We start from the raw sequence: 18,347 nt of genomic DNA on the forward strand, positions 1-18,347 counted from the left end.
AGAATGAATCACCTTCTTATACTTCCAACTTGAAACAAATCCATAAACAAGATTCCCAGTATAAATATGCACGTATGTACCCCAACCCCCACCCCCCGCCAATTTTTAATTTACCTGTTCTCTGCATTGGTGAGGTTGCCAGTGCACTCATTGACCTCTAGAGGGCACTCACAAGGACATTCACATTCATTTTGTTCCATTCTGTAAAGGAAAAAGAAAGTTACTACGCAGAGGGTTGATAAACTATACATTGTACATGCACCAAGGCAAGTGAAACAAAGACACCATGAGCTAGTTAAAAGGGACAGTAAAAGTTATCACCAAAGGTTTAAATACACAACTGACCTCAATCCATTGTTCTTTAGACAAGGATATTACAAACACAGCTCTAAATGCTTTTGTAACCAGGACTTTCCTTTCCTCTAGGACACACATGAGCACTTTATGTTTATTTTGCAGTTGGTGTCAGTTAAAATATTCAATAGTGTGGTAAACAGAGAACACGACCCGTCCCGTTTTTACCGGTGACAGTTGAGACAGAGCCGGTCCACCATGCTGCAAGCACAGAAGGCAAGAGAGTCGCACGTTTCGTTGACGATGCCAACAAACGCATTGGTCCCTGGGATCCTGGCCAGCCTGTATTTAGAGCAGTGACTGCCATGCACAAGGTTTGTCAAATCCCCCTACAGACAACAGAGGTGTCAGAGGTGACAGACAACAATGCAAAGATTCAGCTCTACCATCCTGAAAACAACCCTTCAACCAACTGCTGAAAATAGCTTATAATAAAACTTTATTTCTGATTGCAACAATTGTACACATGGTTAAAAATTTGGAAAATAGAAATTTTTCATAATTACCATCAGTCAGAGATAGTTCTCATTTAATAGTGTGTGTATGTTACTCTTTTATCTATGTTTATATAGATACATTTTTATAGCTGTTTCTATAATCTTTCTTTTTTTGAAACATAATATATTATAAAATGAAAATGACTGCAAGAAGCAATGAGAGACAACTTTCAGGTGAGGAATAGTTTAAACGTATTCAAAGGCTAATCTCATCAGCCAAAAACATGCACCCTCCTCCCCGTCTCCCCTTGGATAACAAACCTCTCTTCTTCTAGAATAATATAATTATTAAAAAAACCAAAGACTCCTTAAGAGGCCAGTTTTCTGCCTCGAGAATATTTAAACAATCCAACTAAAGCAAGCATCCTTTCTTCATGCTATAACAGGAAAATGTGATAGCTGGCTTCGTGAAATGTCTGCAGTATTTGAAAGCCAAAGATTCTAAAGCAGCATTGTAAAGTTGAGTGTGTTCGTTTTTTCTGCACGTGTCACATGTTGTAGGCCAATTACTTAATCCTATGCTTATTTCCATGCCAGTCACCCATTACGTGTGCACGGTAAGGATAAGCCTAACACTGAGCATCGTGGCACTGAATGGTTCCTTAGAGGTCTAGGAAAATTCTTCACTGCCTGGAAGATGCCCACCTTTACAATATAAGCAATAACATACACTTATCAGCCTGTTAGCTCCAATAGCCAGGAATATCCCAATTCCACTATGGAATAACTTGGGCCATTAAGAATTTATTCTAATTCATATTCCACTAAAATTTGCATTTCTTAAAAATTTCTACTGGAGTATTCTAGTATACTTCTGCTGAAGACTCAACAAATCATCATACAAATGACAGAAGACACCGAGTAAGGCAGACTCTCCTATGACAATCTTACCTGACAGCCTCCCTCTGATTACAATCATGTTTGTCAATGTCTCCTTTACAGAAAGTGCTTCTCTGAAGCACGGGGGCTGAACAGAGTAATAATGACTTCCCTTGCTTTGAACACACTGTCCTATTAATATATTCATTCTTAAAACTCTTCTATTCCCCTACACAATTGTTTTTGCAATCTCTTTTTCTGAGACTGTTTAGGATTTTCAACTTTTTTTTTAACTTCAAGCTAATTTTTAATAAATTTTTATTTACTTTTTACAATTTTTATTAGCGTATAGGTTGATTTACAATGTTGTGTTAGTTCCAGGTGTACTAACTCAATACATCTTTACGGTTATTTTTTATTGATATATGTAATGATCTGTGAATTCATTTACTTCTTGTGAATAACCTTTTGAATGTTGGTTCTGTCATGACCCATCTCTCTCAGCTAGGATTATTTACAAATTAATAAGTATATCTTTAATCTTTAAGATCTCTAACCATATTTGGGTAAAGTCTGTAGCATCTCAAATCATAAGAAAGTATTCTAAGCTAAAAAAAATAAATTATTTTTGGATGATCTACATGAGAGCTCTCATCTAACAGGGTGGATGACCAAAAACTAACCTAATTTGGCTTCAGGAATTTAGGGAGACTGAGTGATCTTTAGAAGAAAGGAAGAGAGGACCACATGGTGCCACATGTATTTATGTAAGACTGTGGGAACAGACTTCCGCAGACATTTCAAAGGGCTTAGATTGGGTGAGTCTTTAAACAAACAAAACCAAAGCAAAATACCAAGTGTGAGACCTTAAAACATTCACTTCTCCACTCTGGGCTTTATATCCCACAACCATCAAATTGGGGAGCTGGACTACAGTCTGTCGTGTCCTATCCCTCTAATTCCCAGGCGACGAAACAGCCGGGAGTGACTACCATTCAGACACAAACCATGACTCCACTGCAATCCCATAGCTGGGTGGGAGAGGAGAGCACTGAGGAATCCACTTACTACAAGGCTCGTGTTGAATTTATAAAACCTCTGGACCGTTCTGTCACTGAAGCTGTTGCACAGGTTCTTCTTTACAAAGTTGGGGTGGTTCAGGATGTCATTTGCTACCAGGGGCTCCTACCAAGGCCAAGCAGAACAGAAGACAGAAGCCACGTGATTAGTGAGCTGCAGCCCCTCGGAGAACTGGGCTCTAGCTTCACAACAGATACCTTGTGGGTGATGTGCTGCTGTTCCACGGGCGCATGTCCTTTGGGGTCAATGAGGGTGGGATGTGCCACCAGATAACCCCTGTCCTCCATTATGAAGCACCTGTGCCAAGACAGTGACATCCCTCATTCACATAAGCTGTTGTTCTGTGCTCTCGGAGAGCATTTATCCTGCTAGCCCTGACACACATTGCTTTTATCTCAGGTGCTCAATAAATACGCACGGACAGAATGAAGGCAGGCCGGCAGTCAGGCGACAGACACGTTATTCTCGAGGCACCGGATCACTCGGCATACAGTTTAAGGTGAGAGAGTTACACCTGACTTTTAGGTCACTTGCATACTTCATATAGAACATGAACACACAGACTAAGTAAAATGGGCTGAAAGACCTTTTGCAAGTATGTATACAGTGGGAAGTTTTTTCTTTTTTCTGGGGAGGGAGATTCTGAAAGACGTAGTAGGGAGATTCTCCGTATTTACAGGCACAAATTTTAAGTAAACCATAAAATTTCTTCTTTCAATGATAAACATACATAAACTACAACAGAGGACATACAAAAATATATTTGACGGAAGCACTAAATAAGTGAAGCTAGGACTGCTTTGATCAAGACTACATCCTGCTCTATTTTACTCTACATTCGTTGTAACAGCATGCTGTGAATCCTGCATTTCCCCAATAAGGGCTAATGTGAAATTTAGCAATGATATAAAGCATGGGCCATGAGACAGAAATAAGAAAGCTATTTTTAAAAGTGGCCTGTATTAAATCAAGGGAATGCCCTTGCTTTGATCAGACATGTTCTTTTGAAATTCAGGCGGCAAAGACTTTTGGTTCCATGAGCCTCTTTCTGGGGAAATGTACAAAGGAACAGTCTAAGAGTCTGAAAATCTCACAAAGACTTTGGTTTAATAACTAAGTTCACATCAAAAGTACTACCCAAGAGTACCCTCTGGTCTTTCTAGCACCCAAGATATGGGAAACCTCTAATTACTGACTCCTAGAGAAACAAAAGCTTTTGGAGAACTCTGTGCCACAGTTTCTCTCCTTGATAGAAGCCAAATCTGTTTGTCTAAGTCATAAACAGTATACATCTTCGAAAAATAAAAGAACAAAAACTTCCTTAATAGAACACCCAGGCAACGGACTCAGTTTCTAGTGCTGACTATGACAATGTGGTTGGCATTCAACTAGAGAAACCTGGCATCTTTTTCTTTGTATTTTGCCGCTATGGGGTTCCTGAAGGGCTTACCTTATTTTGTTGCCACCATCTTGATTACAAACTGGTAATAAGTCCATCAGAACCTTGTAGAAGTATCTAAGCGTGAAGTCAATGCCCATCACAGCCACAGTATGCCCCGAAGACAGCTGTGTACTTCATGTGAAAAAGATCAGTGAGAATAAGAGGCATGTGTTAACGGCAAAAGCTATATTCAATCATAAGGACATTGTATGATATCAGAAACACATGCCTGCTGTTCTCTGCACTTTCCACCCTTGTAGAAACAATTAACTAAATGACTAACTTAGTATAACATGGAGATTTGATAACAGAAAAGTTTAAGATGAAAGGTAGGACTTCCCAAATAAGACTAGCCCAACACATGGGCAGCTGTGGAATACCGCTAGTCCTAACTGTACATGTTCAGACAACCACAGGATTATTCTCTGTCAAGAATATGGGGGTGGGGAAGGATAGGCATCAGGTGGGAGGTTAAATGCGTGGCTATTAGGGTTCCTTCCAACAAGGAACCTTTTTTTTCCTTCAATTTTTTTTTTAATTGAAGTATAGTTGATTTAAAAATGTTGTGTTAATTTCTGCTGTACAGCAAAGTGATTCAGTTATAGATCTATATACATTCTTTTTTAAAATATTCTTTCCCATTTTGGCTTATCATAGGATATTGAATATAGTTCTCTGCACTATACAGTAGGACCTTGTTGTTTATCCGTTCGCTATATAAAAGCTTACATCTGCTAACCCCAACCTCCCAATCCATCCCTCCCACAACACCTCCCCCTTGGCAACCACCAGTCTCCAACAAGGAACCTTTAGACAAGGAGTCTGAGTGATGTCCTTAATTATTTTCTTCATTTTATAGTTAATGATAAATCTATTATTATAGATTTATTTATAGATAATGATAAATCTATTATAGATTAATAACTATTAATCTATACATCTCATTTTATAGAGCTCTCAAAGGTGAATTAGTTTTAGGTCATACAAAACAGTAAAAACAATGTTTCATTTTCTTTCTATAACACTAAAGTTGGCTCAACTCAAAACCCAGCTCATATTCTAGAACGAGACTCTCCTGGTTCATAGGCCAGTTCTATCTCTACTCTGCTATGCTACTCTCAAAAACAGGAGCACCAGCGAAGATAAAGCTTGACAGTACAACATGGTGCTTGCTAGCCTCTTAGCTCTGGAATCAAGCAGATCTGGGGTCAAACCATGGCCTTGTTGACGTCTATCTATGTGGCTCCTGGGATGCCACTTAACCTATCTAAGCCTCAGTCTTCTTATCTGAAAAAGGGGTTAATAATTGTATTTACACCAAAAGACTGTTACTGGTATTAAATGAGAGAGTATGTTTACAGCGCTTAGCAAGCTGCCTAACATACTGATAAACTACCCAACAAGGAAAAGGTACTCTAAAGAAAACTAAACAGGGCTTAAAGCTCAGGCCTGGACAGAGAGTAAACTTTTCATTCTTTCAGAGAAATTGCTATATATATCACAAGCATAAACTTCTCATTGGAACTGAGAAGTTTTTAGTTTATGTTCGTGGGTAATTGGAGGCGCTTGGGTTAACTTAACCAGTGAAATCCTATAATTTTCAGTCAATATGGGATGTTCCAAGCATCCAACAGTACCATTATTTACCTGCCTGATTTCTTTTCTTTTTTTTTGGACACTTGGTTTTTTTTTTTTTTTCCATATTCAATGTAATGTTTCGGCATGCTGCTTGGGATGCTAATTCTAAAAAAAATCATTGGCTGTTTTTCAGAATATCCTTTTGGTTTTGACCAGTCAGGAAAAACAAATGATGTAAAAATACATGAATAATTTTCTATTACAAAAATGAAAAACTGATTTGCATCTAAAAGTGCAAGAGGTGAAGTAATTTAACCCTTTCATCAGACAATATGGCAATATACAATATATTGCTTCAGCTGTTTGAGAAGGCTGTGATGCATTTTTATATTGACATAGGAAATTATAAATTACATTGAATTAGTATCCATAATCACTATAATATGTACACAAACCAGTTCTAAAAAAAAAAAAACACTGGTTACTGGTTTAGAATTTATGAGTGAAAACCTCACAAGGTACAGTAAAACAATTAACATGTTGAGGTGCCAGGTTTTGATTTCTAGTTTAATAACACTAGCCTGTAAAATGAACACCTCTAATTCCATTAGCAGCACGAGCATTTTCCCACTGACTTGCCTAGCATGGTCTAGGTCTGTTAAATACGCAGACTGCTCTGAAATGTTCACTGGTGATGCTTGTTAACAGGTAAATTTTGGTGAATGGGTTCTATCTGATTTCTTTACAAAGAAAATACCCAAAGAAAAATGGTGGCGTTATTGACAAACTCCTTAAAAACAGTAATTGGAAAGCTCAGAAGAAACTTTCCAAAGCAAAATCTTCTTTTGGAAAAATCAAAACTTGGGAGTGAAATTGGCTTTTCCATGTAGACAACTGGTTACCTGGTTACTGTTAACATTGGTACTAACATATTAACCCAACCCTCACCACTCACCCTGCCCCCCCAACCCTTTCAAAACAAACCAACAAAAAAAACCCCCCAAAACAAACAAAAAACCAGAAAAAGGGACCCTAACCCATAATGAAATTTCTATCAGAGCTTTGCTGTCAAAGCTGTTTTTGGCATGGGATGCGGGAAGCCCATGCTGTGGAATTGTCTTTGAGAAGCTATTATCTCAATAAGAGCCCCTATTATTACTTAAGTAACTTAAATGCTACCATGGAAGAAATCCAAGACTCAGTTACCTTATGGGATGATTGTAGAAAATAATATTTTGCTGAAGTATTAGTCAAAAGAAGTCTAAACTTCTCTTGCTTGTTTAGGAAAGCATGATGCGTTTAAACAATAGCCATCGTTAGGTTAATAGTAATGGCTTCCATTTACTGAATGTTCACAATTTATAGGCATTCTGGTAGGTATCTGAATACATCATGTCAATGATTTCTCACAAAAACCTTATGAGGCATTATTTCCAGAAAACTGAAGCTTGGGAGATTAAGTATTTGACTAAAGTCACACAGTGAATAACCAGTAGAAGCAGGAATTTAAACTCAGTGCCTTCGACTACAAAGCATGTATTTCTAACCAATAGGTTTTCTGCCTCCTTAGATATGCATGGTACTCAGGAGTTTCCAAGCAATTTTCAATCATCTACTAAATTTCCTGTGAAGACATCAGAAAGGAATTATAGTTCCTATTTTATAAACAAAAAATTAGGTTTAGAATGGTTAAAAGACTTAAAGAAGACTGATCACTTTTTATTTATGATTTAGAGACCAGTATGAAATCTGGTGCTTTCTATAATATTATAGCTGCCTCAGTGAAAAATACGATTCAGGTTTTTTTGGGACAAGTGGATTTTGTTTCTAAAATTCCCCTGTATGGGAGAAGAATCAAGATGGCGGAGTAGGAGGACGTGCACTCACTCCCTCTTGCAAGAGCACCAGAATTACAACTGCTGAAAAACCATCAACAGAAAGACACTGGAACTCACCAAAAAAAACCACCCCACATCCAGAGACAAAGGAGAAGCCACAATGAGATGGTAGGAGGGGCGCAATCACGTTAAAATCAAATCCCATAAATGCTGTGTGGGTGACTCACAAGCTGGAGAACAGCTATACCACAGAAGTCTGGAGGATTCTGAGCCCCATGTCAGGCTTCCTAACCTGGGGGTCCAGCAATGGGAGGAGGAATCCCCAGAGAATCTGACTTTGAAAGCCAGTGGGATTTTACTGCAGGACCTCCACAGGACTGGGGGAAATGGAGACTCCACTCTTGGAGGGCACACAAAACAGTGTGCTCACCAGGACCCAGGGGGAAGGAGCAGTGACCCCACAGGAGACTGAACCAGACCTACCTGCTGGTGTTGGAGGGTTGCCTGCAGAGGTGGGGGGCAGCTGTGGCTCACCAAGGAGACAGGGGCACTGGCAGCAGTGGTTCTGAGAAATGCTCATTGGCATGAGCCCTTCCAGAGTCCACCATTAGCTCCACCAAAGAGCCTGCAAGCTCCAGTGCTGGGTGGTCTTAGGCCAAACGACCACCCACCAGGGTGGGAACACAGCCCCACCATTTGGCAGACAAGCAGATTAAAGTGTCACTGAGCTCCACCCACCAAATCAGATTAAAGTTTTGCTGAGCTCCACCCACCCAGCCCAACCCACCATCAGTCCCTCCCATCAGGAAGCACCCAGGAGCCTCCTAGACAGCTTCCTCCACAAGAGGGCAGACAGCAGAATCAAGCAGTATCAGCAGTATTTCATCTTGTGGAACTGAAAATCACAGCCACAGAAAGAGAAAATGAAAAGGCAAAAGACTTTGTACCAGATGAAGGGACAAGATAAAACACCAGAAAAACAACTAAATGAAGGAGTTAGGCACCCTTCCAGAAAAAGAATTCAGAATAATGATGGTGAAGATGATCCAGGACTTTGAAAAAGATTGGATGCAAAGATCGAAAAGTTGCAAGAGAAGTTTACCAAAGACATGAAGAATTAAAAAGCAAACAAACAGAGATATACAACACAATAACTGAAATGAAAAATACACTAGAAGGAACCATTAGCAGATTAACTGAGGCAGAAGGACGAATAAGTGACCTGGAAGACAGAAGGGTGATCATCACTGATGCGGAAAAGAATAAAGAAAAAAGAATGAAAAGAACTGAAGACAGCCTAAGAGACCTCTGGGACAATGTTAAACACACCAACATTCACATTATAGGGGTCCCAGAAGGAGAAGAGAGAGAGAAAGGACCTGAGAAAATACTGGAAGAGATTATAGTTGAAAACTTCCCTAACATGGGAAAGGAAATGGCTACCCAAGTCCAGGAAGCGCAGAGTGTCCCAGGCAGGATCAACCCAAGGAGAAACACGCCAAGACATATAGTAGTCAAATCGACAAAAATTAAAGACAGAGAAAAGTTATTAAAAGCAACAAGGGAGAAACGACAAATAACATAGAAGGGAACTCCCATAAGATTAACAGCTGATTTCTCAGCAGAAACTCTACAAGCCAGAATGGAGTGGCATGATATATTTCAAGTGATGACAGGGAAGAACCTACAACCAAGAATACTCTACCCAGCAAGGATCTCATTCAGATTCAACAGAGAAATCAAAAGCTTTTCAGACAAGCAACAGCTAAGAGAATTCAGCACCACCAAACCAGCCTTACAACAAATGCTAAAGGAACTTCTCTAAGTGGGAAACATAAGAGAAGAAAAGGACCTACAGAAACAACAACAAAACAATTAAGAAAATGGTAATAGGAACATATATATCAATAATCACCTTGAATGTAAATGGACTAAATGCACCAACCAAAAGACACAGACTGGCTGAATGAATACAAAAACAAGACCCATATACATGCTGCCTACAAGAGGGCCACTTCAAATCTAGGGACACATACAGACTGAAAGTGAGGGGATGGAAAAAGATATTCCATGCAAATGGAAATCAAAAGAAAGCTGGAGTAGCGATACTCATATCAGATAAAATAGACTTTAAAATAAAAAATGTTACAAGAGACAAGAAAGGACACTACATAAAGATTGATGGATCAATCCAAGAAGAAGAGATAACAATTACAAATATATATGCACCCAGTATAGGATCACCTCAATACATAAGGCAAATGCTAATAACTATGAAAGAGGAAATCGACAGTAACACAATCATAGTGGGGGACTTTAACACCCCACTGACACCAATGGACAGATCATCCACACAGAAAATTTATAAGGAAACACAAGCTTTAAATGACACAACAAATCAGCTTGATTTAATAGATATCTATAGGACATTACATCCAAAAACAGCAGATTACACATTCTTCTCAAGTGCACATGGAACATTCTCCAGGATAGATCACATTTTGGGTCATAAATCAAGCCTTGGTAAATTCAAGAAAATTGAAATCATATCAAACATCTTTTCTGACCACAACACTATGAGATTAGAAATCAACTACAGGAAAAAAACTGTCAAAAAACACAAACACATGGAGGCTAAACAATACGCTACTAAATGACCAAGAGATCACTGAAGAAATCAAAGAGGAAATCAAAAATACCTAGAGACAAATGACAATGAAAACACAACGATCCAAAACCTATGGGATGCAGCAAAGGCAGTTCTAAGAGGGAAGTTTATAGTGATACAATCCTACCTCAAGAAACAAGAAACATCCCAAATAAACAATCTAACCTTACACCTAAAGAAACTAGAGAAAGAAGAGCAAACAAAACCCAAAGTGAGTAGACAGAGAGAAATCATAAAGATCAGAGCAGAAATAAATGAAATAGAGACAAAGAAACCAATAGCAAAAATCAATAAAACTAAAAGCTGGTTCTTTAAGAAGATAAATAAAATTGATGAACCTCTAGCAAGACTCATCAAGAAAAAGAGGGAGAGGATTCAAATCAATAAAATTAGAAATGAAACAAGAGAAGTTACAATGGACACCACAGAAATAAAAAGCACCATAAGAGATTACTACAAGCAGCTATATGGCAATAAAATGGACAACCTGGATGAAATGGACAGATTATTAGAAAGGTATAACCTTCCAAGACTGAATCAGGAAGACATGGAAAATATGAACAGACCAGTCACAAGGAATGAAATTGAAACTGTGATTAAAAATTTCCCAACAAACAAAAGTCCAGGACCAGATGGATTCACAGGTGAATTTTATCAAACATTTAGAGAAGAGCTAATACCCATCCTTCTCAAACTCTTCCAAAACATTGCAGAGGAAGAAACACTCCCAAACTCATTTTATGAAGCCACCATCACCCTGATACCAAAACCAGACAAAGATACTACACAAAAAGAAAACTACAGACCAATATCACGGATGAATTTAGATGCAAAAATCCTCAACAAACTACCAGCCAACAGAATCCAACAACACATTAAAAGGACCATATACCATGATCAAGTGGGGTTTATCCCTGGAATGCAAGGAGTCTTTAATATATGCAAATCAATCAACGTGATACACCATGTTAACAAACGGAAGGATAAAAACCACATGATCATCTCAACAGATGCAGAAAAAGCTTTTGACAAAATTCAACACCCACTTATGATCAAAACTCTCCAGAAGGTGGGCATAGAGGGAACCTATCTCAACATAATAAAGGCCATATATGACAAACCCACAGCAAACATCATTCTCAATGGAGGAAAAACTGGAAGCATTCCCTCTAAGACTAGGAACAAGACAAGGATGTCCACTCTCGCCACTACTATTCAACATAGTTTTGGAAGTCCTTGCCACAGCAATCAGAGAAGAAAAAGAAATAAAAGGAATCCAAATTGGAAAAGAAGTAAAACTGTCACTGTTTGCAGATGACATGATACTATACATAGAAAATCCTACAGATGCCACCAGAAAACTACTCAAGCTAATCCATGAATTTGGTAAAGTTGCAGGATACAAAATGAACACACAGAAATCTCTTGCATTTCTATACACCAACAATGAAAGATCAGAAAGGGAAATTAAGGAAACAATCCCATTCACCATTGCAACAAAAAGAATAAAATACCTAGGAATAAACTTAACCAAGGAGGTAAAAGCCCTGTACTCAGAAAACTATAAGACACTAATGAAAGAAATCAAAGAAGACACAAACAGATGGAGGGACATACCATGTTCTTGGATTGTAAGAATCAACATTGTGAAAATGACTATACTACCCAAAGCAATTTACAGATTCAATGTAATCCCATCAAATTACCAATGGCATTTTTCACAGAACTAGAACAAGAAATTTTACCATTTGTATGGAAACGCAAAAGACCCCGAATAGCCAAAGCAATCTTGAGAAGGAAAGATGGAGTTGGTGGAATCAGGCTTCCTGACTTCAGGCTATACTACAAGGCTACAGTGATCAAGACAGTATGGTACTGGCACAAAAAGAGAAATATAGATCAATGGAACAGGATTAAAATCCCAGAGATAAACTACAGTCAACTAATCTATGACAAAGGAGGCAAGGATACACAATGGAGAAAAGGCAGCCTCTTCAATAAGTGGTGCTGGGAAAACTGGACAGCTACGTGTAAAAGAATGAAATCAGAACACTTCCTAACACCATACACAAAAATAAACTCAAAATGGATAAAAGACCTGCATGTAAGGCCAGACACTATAAAACTCCTAGAGGAAAACATAGGAAGAACACTCTGACGTAAATAACAGCAAGCTCTTTTCTGATCCATCCCCTAGAATAATGGAAATACGAACAAAAATAAATAAGTGGGACCTGATGAAACTTCAAAGCTTCTGCACAGCAAAGCAAACTATAAGCAAGACGAAAAGACAACCCTCAGAATGGGAGAAAATATTTGCAAACGAATCAACAGACAAAGGATTAATCTCCAAAATATATAAACAGTTCATCCAGCTCAATATCAAAAAGCAAACAACCCAATCAAAAAATGGGCAGAAGACCTAAATAGACATTTCTCCAAAGAAGACATACGGATGGCCAAGAGGCACATGGAAAGCTGCTCAACATCACTAATTATTAGAGAAATGCAAATCAAAACGACAATGAGGTATCACCTCACACCGGTCAGAATGGGCATCATCAGAAAATCTACAAACAGTAAATGCTGGAGAGGGTGTGGAGAAAAAGGAACGCTCTTGCATTGCTGGTGGGAATGTAAACTGATACAGCCACTATGGAGAACAGTATGGAGGTTCCTTGTAAAACTAAAAATAGAACTACCATATGACCCAGCAATCCCACTCCTGGGCATATCCCCAGACAACACCACAATTCAAAAAGACACATGCACTCCAATGTTCATTGCAGCACTATTTACAATAGCCAGGACATGGCAGCAACCTAAATGTCCATCAACAGATGAATGGATAAAGAAGATGTGGTACATACATACAATAGAATATTACTCAGTTGTAAAAAGCAATGAAACTGGGATATTTTTAGAGACATGGATGGACCTAGAGACTGTCATACAGAGTGAAGTGAGTCAGAAAGAGAAAAACAAATATTGTATATTAACACATATATGTGGACTATAGAAAAATGGTACAAATCAACTGGTTTGCAAGGCAGAAATAGAGACACAGATGTAGAGAACAAACATATGGACACTAAGTGGGGAAAACAGGGAGGGTTGGGGGGAAATGAATTGGGAGATTGGGATACCAAATTGTACACTCTAAATATATGCATTTTATTGTAAAAAAATTAAAAAATAAAAAGTTAAAAATAAAAAATTCCCCTGTATGACTGCCATCTGCCCCCGTTTATGACAAACGTGCTGAAGTGAAAGCATATATATTGCCCATGGAAGTCTAGCATTCATATTTTCACCTGCATTTAAAAAAAAAAAAAGTACATGTTACCATAGCAACTTGTAAAGAATACCATAGAAAAATCAAAACAAGCCTGCATTTCTCAGTACAATGGTCCATGCTGTTTGCAGCGCTTTGGGGAGATTTTCACTGCCAAAGACTTGTCTGACCAGCTCCTTAATCATTGACTGTACTTCATCATCTCTTCTACATTATCATCCTCCTAAGAATGCACACCTAGATCCTCAGGCCACTAGTAATGCTGACAAAAGAATCACAGCACAGTTACTATAACTGTGTAACTGATCAGTGAGCACTGAAACACCTGTCCTCAAGCTCTCATCCCAACCGCTTCTGTAAACCAGCAGAGAATTAGAGTGCTTCATGACAAGTTGAACATTAGCTTAAGTCCTCTCTTCTGACCCATTAAAATGCCAGAAATTTAAAGCATGAATAGCATGATAATAAAAATAACTACCATTTACTGGGGACTTGACATTGGCAAGTACAGCGCTATGCCTTTTACACGCATTATCTCTAATTTTCATCGTATCAGTTCAACCTGGGCATTGTTACCTGTGTTTTACATATGAGGGTCAGAGTGATGGAAAATAATAATAAAAGTATTTAACATTTACTGAGCCCTTACCATGGGCCACACACTGTTCTAGGAGCCTCACATATGTTATTTAAAGTAATTTTTAAATAATCATTTGAGATAGGTCCTAATATCTCTCTTTCACAGGTGAGGAAACCAAGGCAAAAAGGAACCTATTAATAGTCATACAGACAGTAAATGACAAAACTGCTTTTTCAGAGTAGAATCACATCTTAGGAGGAGGGCAGGTTGTCAGCTTGGCACTCGAGGGCAGAAACACTGGTAATCATTTGAAAAAAGTACCTTTGCAGAACCCACCTATGAATATACCCATTAAAGCTAGAGTTGCTTTGGTTGAAAACCAGAAGCAGTAGTTGACTTGCATTCTAGACTATGGTGAATGAAACAGATGCCTTTTTCCCCCCATCTTTATTGGAGTATAATCGTTTTACAGCGTTGTGTTAGTTCCTACTGTGCCACAAAGTCAATCAGCTATATGTATACATATACCCCCATATCCCCTCCCTCTTGAGCCTCCTTCCCACCATCCCTCTCCCACCCCTCTCTAGGTCGTCACAAAGCATCAAGCTGATCTCCCTGTGCTCTGTAGCAACTTCCCACTAGCTGTCTATTTGATATTTGGTAGTGTATATATGTCAATGCTACTCTCTCACTTCGTCTAGATGGCTTTAAATAATAAAAACATGCTCAGCTAAGGGAAATGTTCAAATGATCAAGTCCACGGGACTAACTATTGATCCAAGGCAAGAGCTTATTCCTGGAATACACTCTCATTGAGTGATGGACAGGATCCAGGATTTAAAGGGCTGCTTAACTCTTGTTAAACTCAAAGAGCGAAACTTGTGTGGGCTAAATACACTACAAACAGTAACCGAATAAGGACATTGAACCCAGGTTTCTTCTAACTTGAAAGCCCATCATATTTCCATCATACTTCATTTGGGCTGACACCGTAAATGTTTATAAATAAACTAAATTAATATTCTTCCATCCATTCAAATTCTAACAAAAACATGTGTACGAGCATAAAAATCTGCCCCGCTCCATGACCCCCTCCCTCTCCCCCACAACAGAAAGCATACTGTATAGGAGGAAAAGTTAATGGCTCTTGATAACAAGTGGCAGGTGGGAGCAGTTGGATGGCCTGTCAAAGACTAAGGAAGACACACATGGGTAGGCATTCTCTCCCTGCTCCCCCAGCAACCTCTTTAAGATCCCAATTCCAGCCCACGTCCTTGTCATCAAAGACCAAGGTGACTGCTGTCCCCTCAAAGAAGCCACCTTTGTTTACTTTTTCTCAACTGATTAGACTACACGGAAGGAATGACAAGTGTTGCTATTCAGACAATAGAAGGTGTATGCCTTGTAGATGGTCTGTTAAAGTCTGTTCTAAAAGAATGTTTACTTGTTTATATGTGATGGAGCCGAACAGATAGCATGTCCTGAAAAGAAATCAATACTTGGCTGGCAGCAGGGCCCTGCCTGCCATGGAGACACAGGTCATGATATTGAAATTCCACACAGCACTGCTTCCCGATTCCTGTACCAATGAACTAGTGTTAGAAGAATTCTGCTAAATGTCAATCATTTGATATATAATGAGCACCAGTGAGAAGCATAAAGTTAAGCAAGAAAATCTGTCTCTCATAAATTTTAAGGCATCATTATAGATAGCAGCCAAGATATGGTTTTTACTGGTTGCTAGGGAAAAATAGCAATTTGTATAATGAAGGGATTAAAACAATGTGTTTGACTTGCCTCTCTACCCAACATTTCACTGACATTTGTAGCTTAAATACTGAAACCTCAAAAGCCTGAAATATACAGCACCCTAAATATATTTACAGTAATCCTGACATTTTATAGCACTCTTGGAAAATCAGTTTTCAGAATGCCTTTTCGGGCTTCCTAGGTGGCACAGTGGTTAAGAATCTGCCTGCCCATGCAGGGGACAGGGGTTCGATCCCTGCTCCAGGAAGATCCCCCATGCCGCGGAGCAACTAAGCCTGTGCGCCACAACTATTGAGCCTGTGCTTTAGAGCCCGTGAGCCACAACTATTGAGCCCATGTGCTACAACTACTGAAGCCCACACGCCTAGAGCCTGTGCTCTGCAACAAGAGAAGCCACGGCAATGAGAAGACCGTGCACCATGACGAAGAGTAGCCCCCACTCACCGCAACTAAAGAAAGCCCGCGCACAGCAAAAAAGACCCAACACAGCCAATAAAATAAATAAATAAATAAACAAAATGCCTTTTCATTTCTCAAGAGAGTGCTAGGATGAAGTAAAAACAGCAACAAAACCATAACAACAACAACAAACTTCTATATAATTCCAAATAGACCCAAATATAAGAGGTAAAAATCTCATGTCGATACTTTTTTTCCTCCACTAAAACTACTCCTTGCTTGGGAAAACAATCTCTGATAATAATAATCGTCAGGCTCTTGGTGCCATTTATTTGACTGGTTTAGGGTTGGCATTTCTAGGAACTGCTTTACTGAATCTAACAACTTTCTTTTTCTTCTTCATAAGCACCCCCATGGCCACAGACCAGCTAAGCACGTTTGATTGACTCAATCACAGGACGACATTGTGAGGTAAGTAATATTACCCACATTTTACAGACATCAGGAGGAAGCTCAAGAAATCCAAGATGACACAGGAGAAGATATTCAAACTCCAGGTTGCCCCACATCAAAGGTCATACTTTTGCCACTGATCGTTTGTGTCTCCTATTCTATTCAAATTTTCAAAATATCCTTGATGTGTTTAAAAAAATAAGTATAAAATTAGTTGAAATATTACCTGGATGAATGAATTGTATGACTGATGGTCACCACATAGCCAGCCCCTCCAACATCTAAGTAAGGGCCAGTCAAGGAAATCAAACCTGGATTAGCTACTGCATGGAGATACCTAATGGAGACCAGAGAAGATCATTAAGTTAGGGAATGAACAACAGCTTCGTACATTTCAAAGAAAAGTGAGCTTGTACCCCTAAAAATATAAACTGTGCTTATGTTACACTCAAATTCAAAAGGATTCCTGTTATGTCTGAGTGTAGCATCAACACGAGAGATCAAGAAAAATCTGAAATTTTCTTTAAAAAAAGACACTGAACTCAGGATATATGTGAACTTTTAATAAGATCTATAGTATAGATGCTTGAGGCTAAAACAAAAATTAGTAAATGAAGTAGAAACAAATGTAATTTGGCACATAAAAATGCGACCTGGATTGGTAAGGGCGGGGAAACAGGCATTAAAAATAGGCAACTTGTGAGTGATTCAGTTCCTAAGCAGTGCAAGACTCGAAATTCTGTTTTTATGCTCAGGTTGCCCCCTGGCTATACCACCTGACTAGCTTTTGCTTTTGAAAATCAGGGTGAAAATGAAGCCCAGAAGTAAAAATTGTTCTCTGGTTTACATGTGTTCATTTTTCACAGGTCACATATGAGCCGTCACTTGATGCCACCATCACACGCAGTGGCATGAAGCACACCCACTGCGGACACGCTGCATACAAGGTGGGAATCAAACCACTGGGAATTGAAATGGCCGAGTATAAAGCACTTCAGTCTCAAAAGTTCAATGACGAGGTAAAAGCATTGCAGACAGAGGAAGCCCACAAAGCTGTTCTTAATACTACATTTAAAAAACGATCCAGAAACATATCTTTACTGCCATGAAAAGTATCTTCTTTAGATACGACTGCCCGAAGTTGCTTTACTGGGTGCACTTATCATGTCTCTCCAGGACTGGGGGGGGACCCTTTGATAATGGAAGCCCCTAAAACTCACCATTGTCTCCTAGTGGGATCAAATGCTTTGTCCATGAGGGAACCAGGATACATTCTGAGGACGCCATTGGGTGTTGCTATGTAACGGCGGACAATGTAAGTGTTCAGGCTACTCATTTCCATTTGTGTCATCCATTCATCTGTGACGTGGCTGGTAGCCATTACTTCATTTCTGACAGAGAACTGGGAAACAAAGGAAGACATAGCGGGGATCCTTTAAGACTCACATGAAAAGAGAGTGGCCTGCTGGCAGAGCTTCCCAAAGCTCTCTTGCAGAGAAGCCAAGCCCAATTACTTCTTAAAAATCTTTCCACAGCAGATGGATACAGCCAAACTTGGTGAAAACAAAAGCTTCC

The 18,347-nt window shown here is 39.1% G+C and overlaps 1 protein-coding gene across 2 annotated transcripts in view; it reads right to left on the reverse strand.

Annotated features, from left to right (window-relative positions):
- The window catches only part of CACHD1 (cache domain containing 1), a 222,680-nt gene that overhangs the window by 14,585 nt on the left and 189,748 nt on the right, over nucleotides 1–18,347 (reverse strand). For both annotated transcript variants that reach the window (XM_057717419.1, XM_057717428.1), the window contains exons 15-21: nucleotides 17,993–18,174; nucleotides 16,999–17,109; nucleotides 4,201–4,323; nucleotides 2,948–3,047; nucleotides 2,739–2,855; nucleotides 523–683; nucleotides 115–201 (exon numbers count right to left, since the gene is read on the reverse strand). In XM_057717419.1, coding sequence (XP_057573402.1) covers nucleotides 115–201; nucleotides 523–683; nucleotides 2,739–2,855; nucleotides 2,948–3,047; nucleotides 4,201–4,323; nucleotides 16,999–17,109; nucleotides 17,993–18,174 — 881 coding nt within the window. The remainder of the gene's footprint in view (nucleotides 1–114; nucleotides 202–522; nucleotides 684–2,738; nucleotides 2,856–2,947; nucleotides 3,048–4,200; nucleotides 4,324–16,998; nucleotides 17,110–17,992; nucleotides 18,175–18,347) is intronic.

The sequence above is a fragment of the Hippopotamus amphibius genome, chromosome 1 (genome assembly GCF_030028045.1).
Source record: "Hippopotamus amphibius kiboko isolate mHipAmp2 chromosome 1, mHipAmp2.hap2, whole genome shotgun sequence".
NCBI lineage: Eukaryota > Metazoa > Chordata > Mammalia > Artiodactyla > Hippopotamidae > Hippopotamus > Hippopotamus amphibius.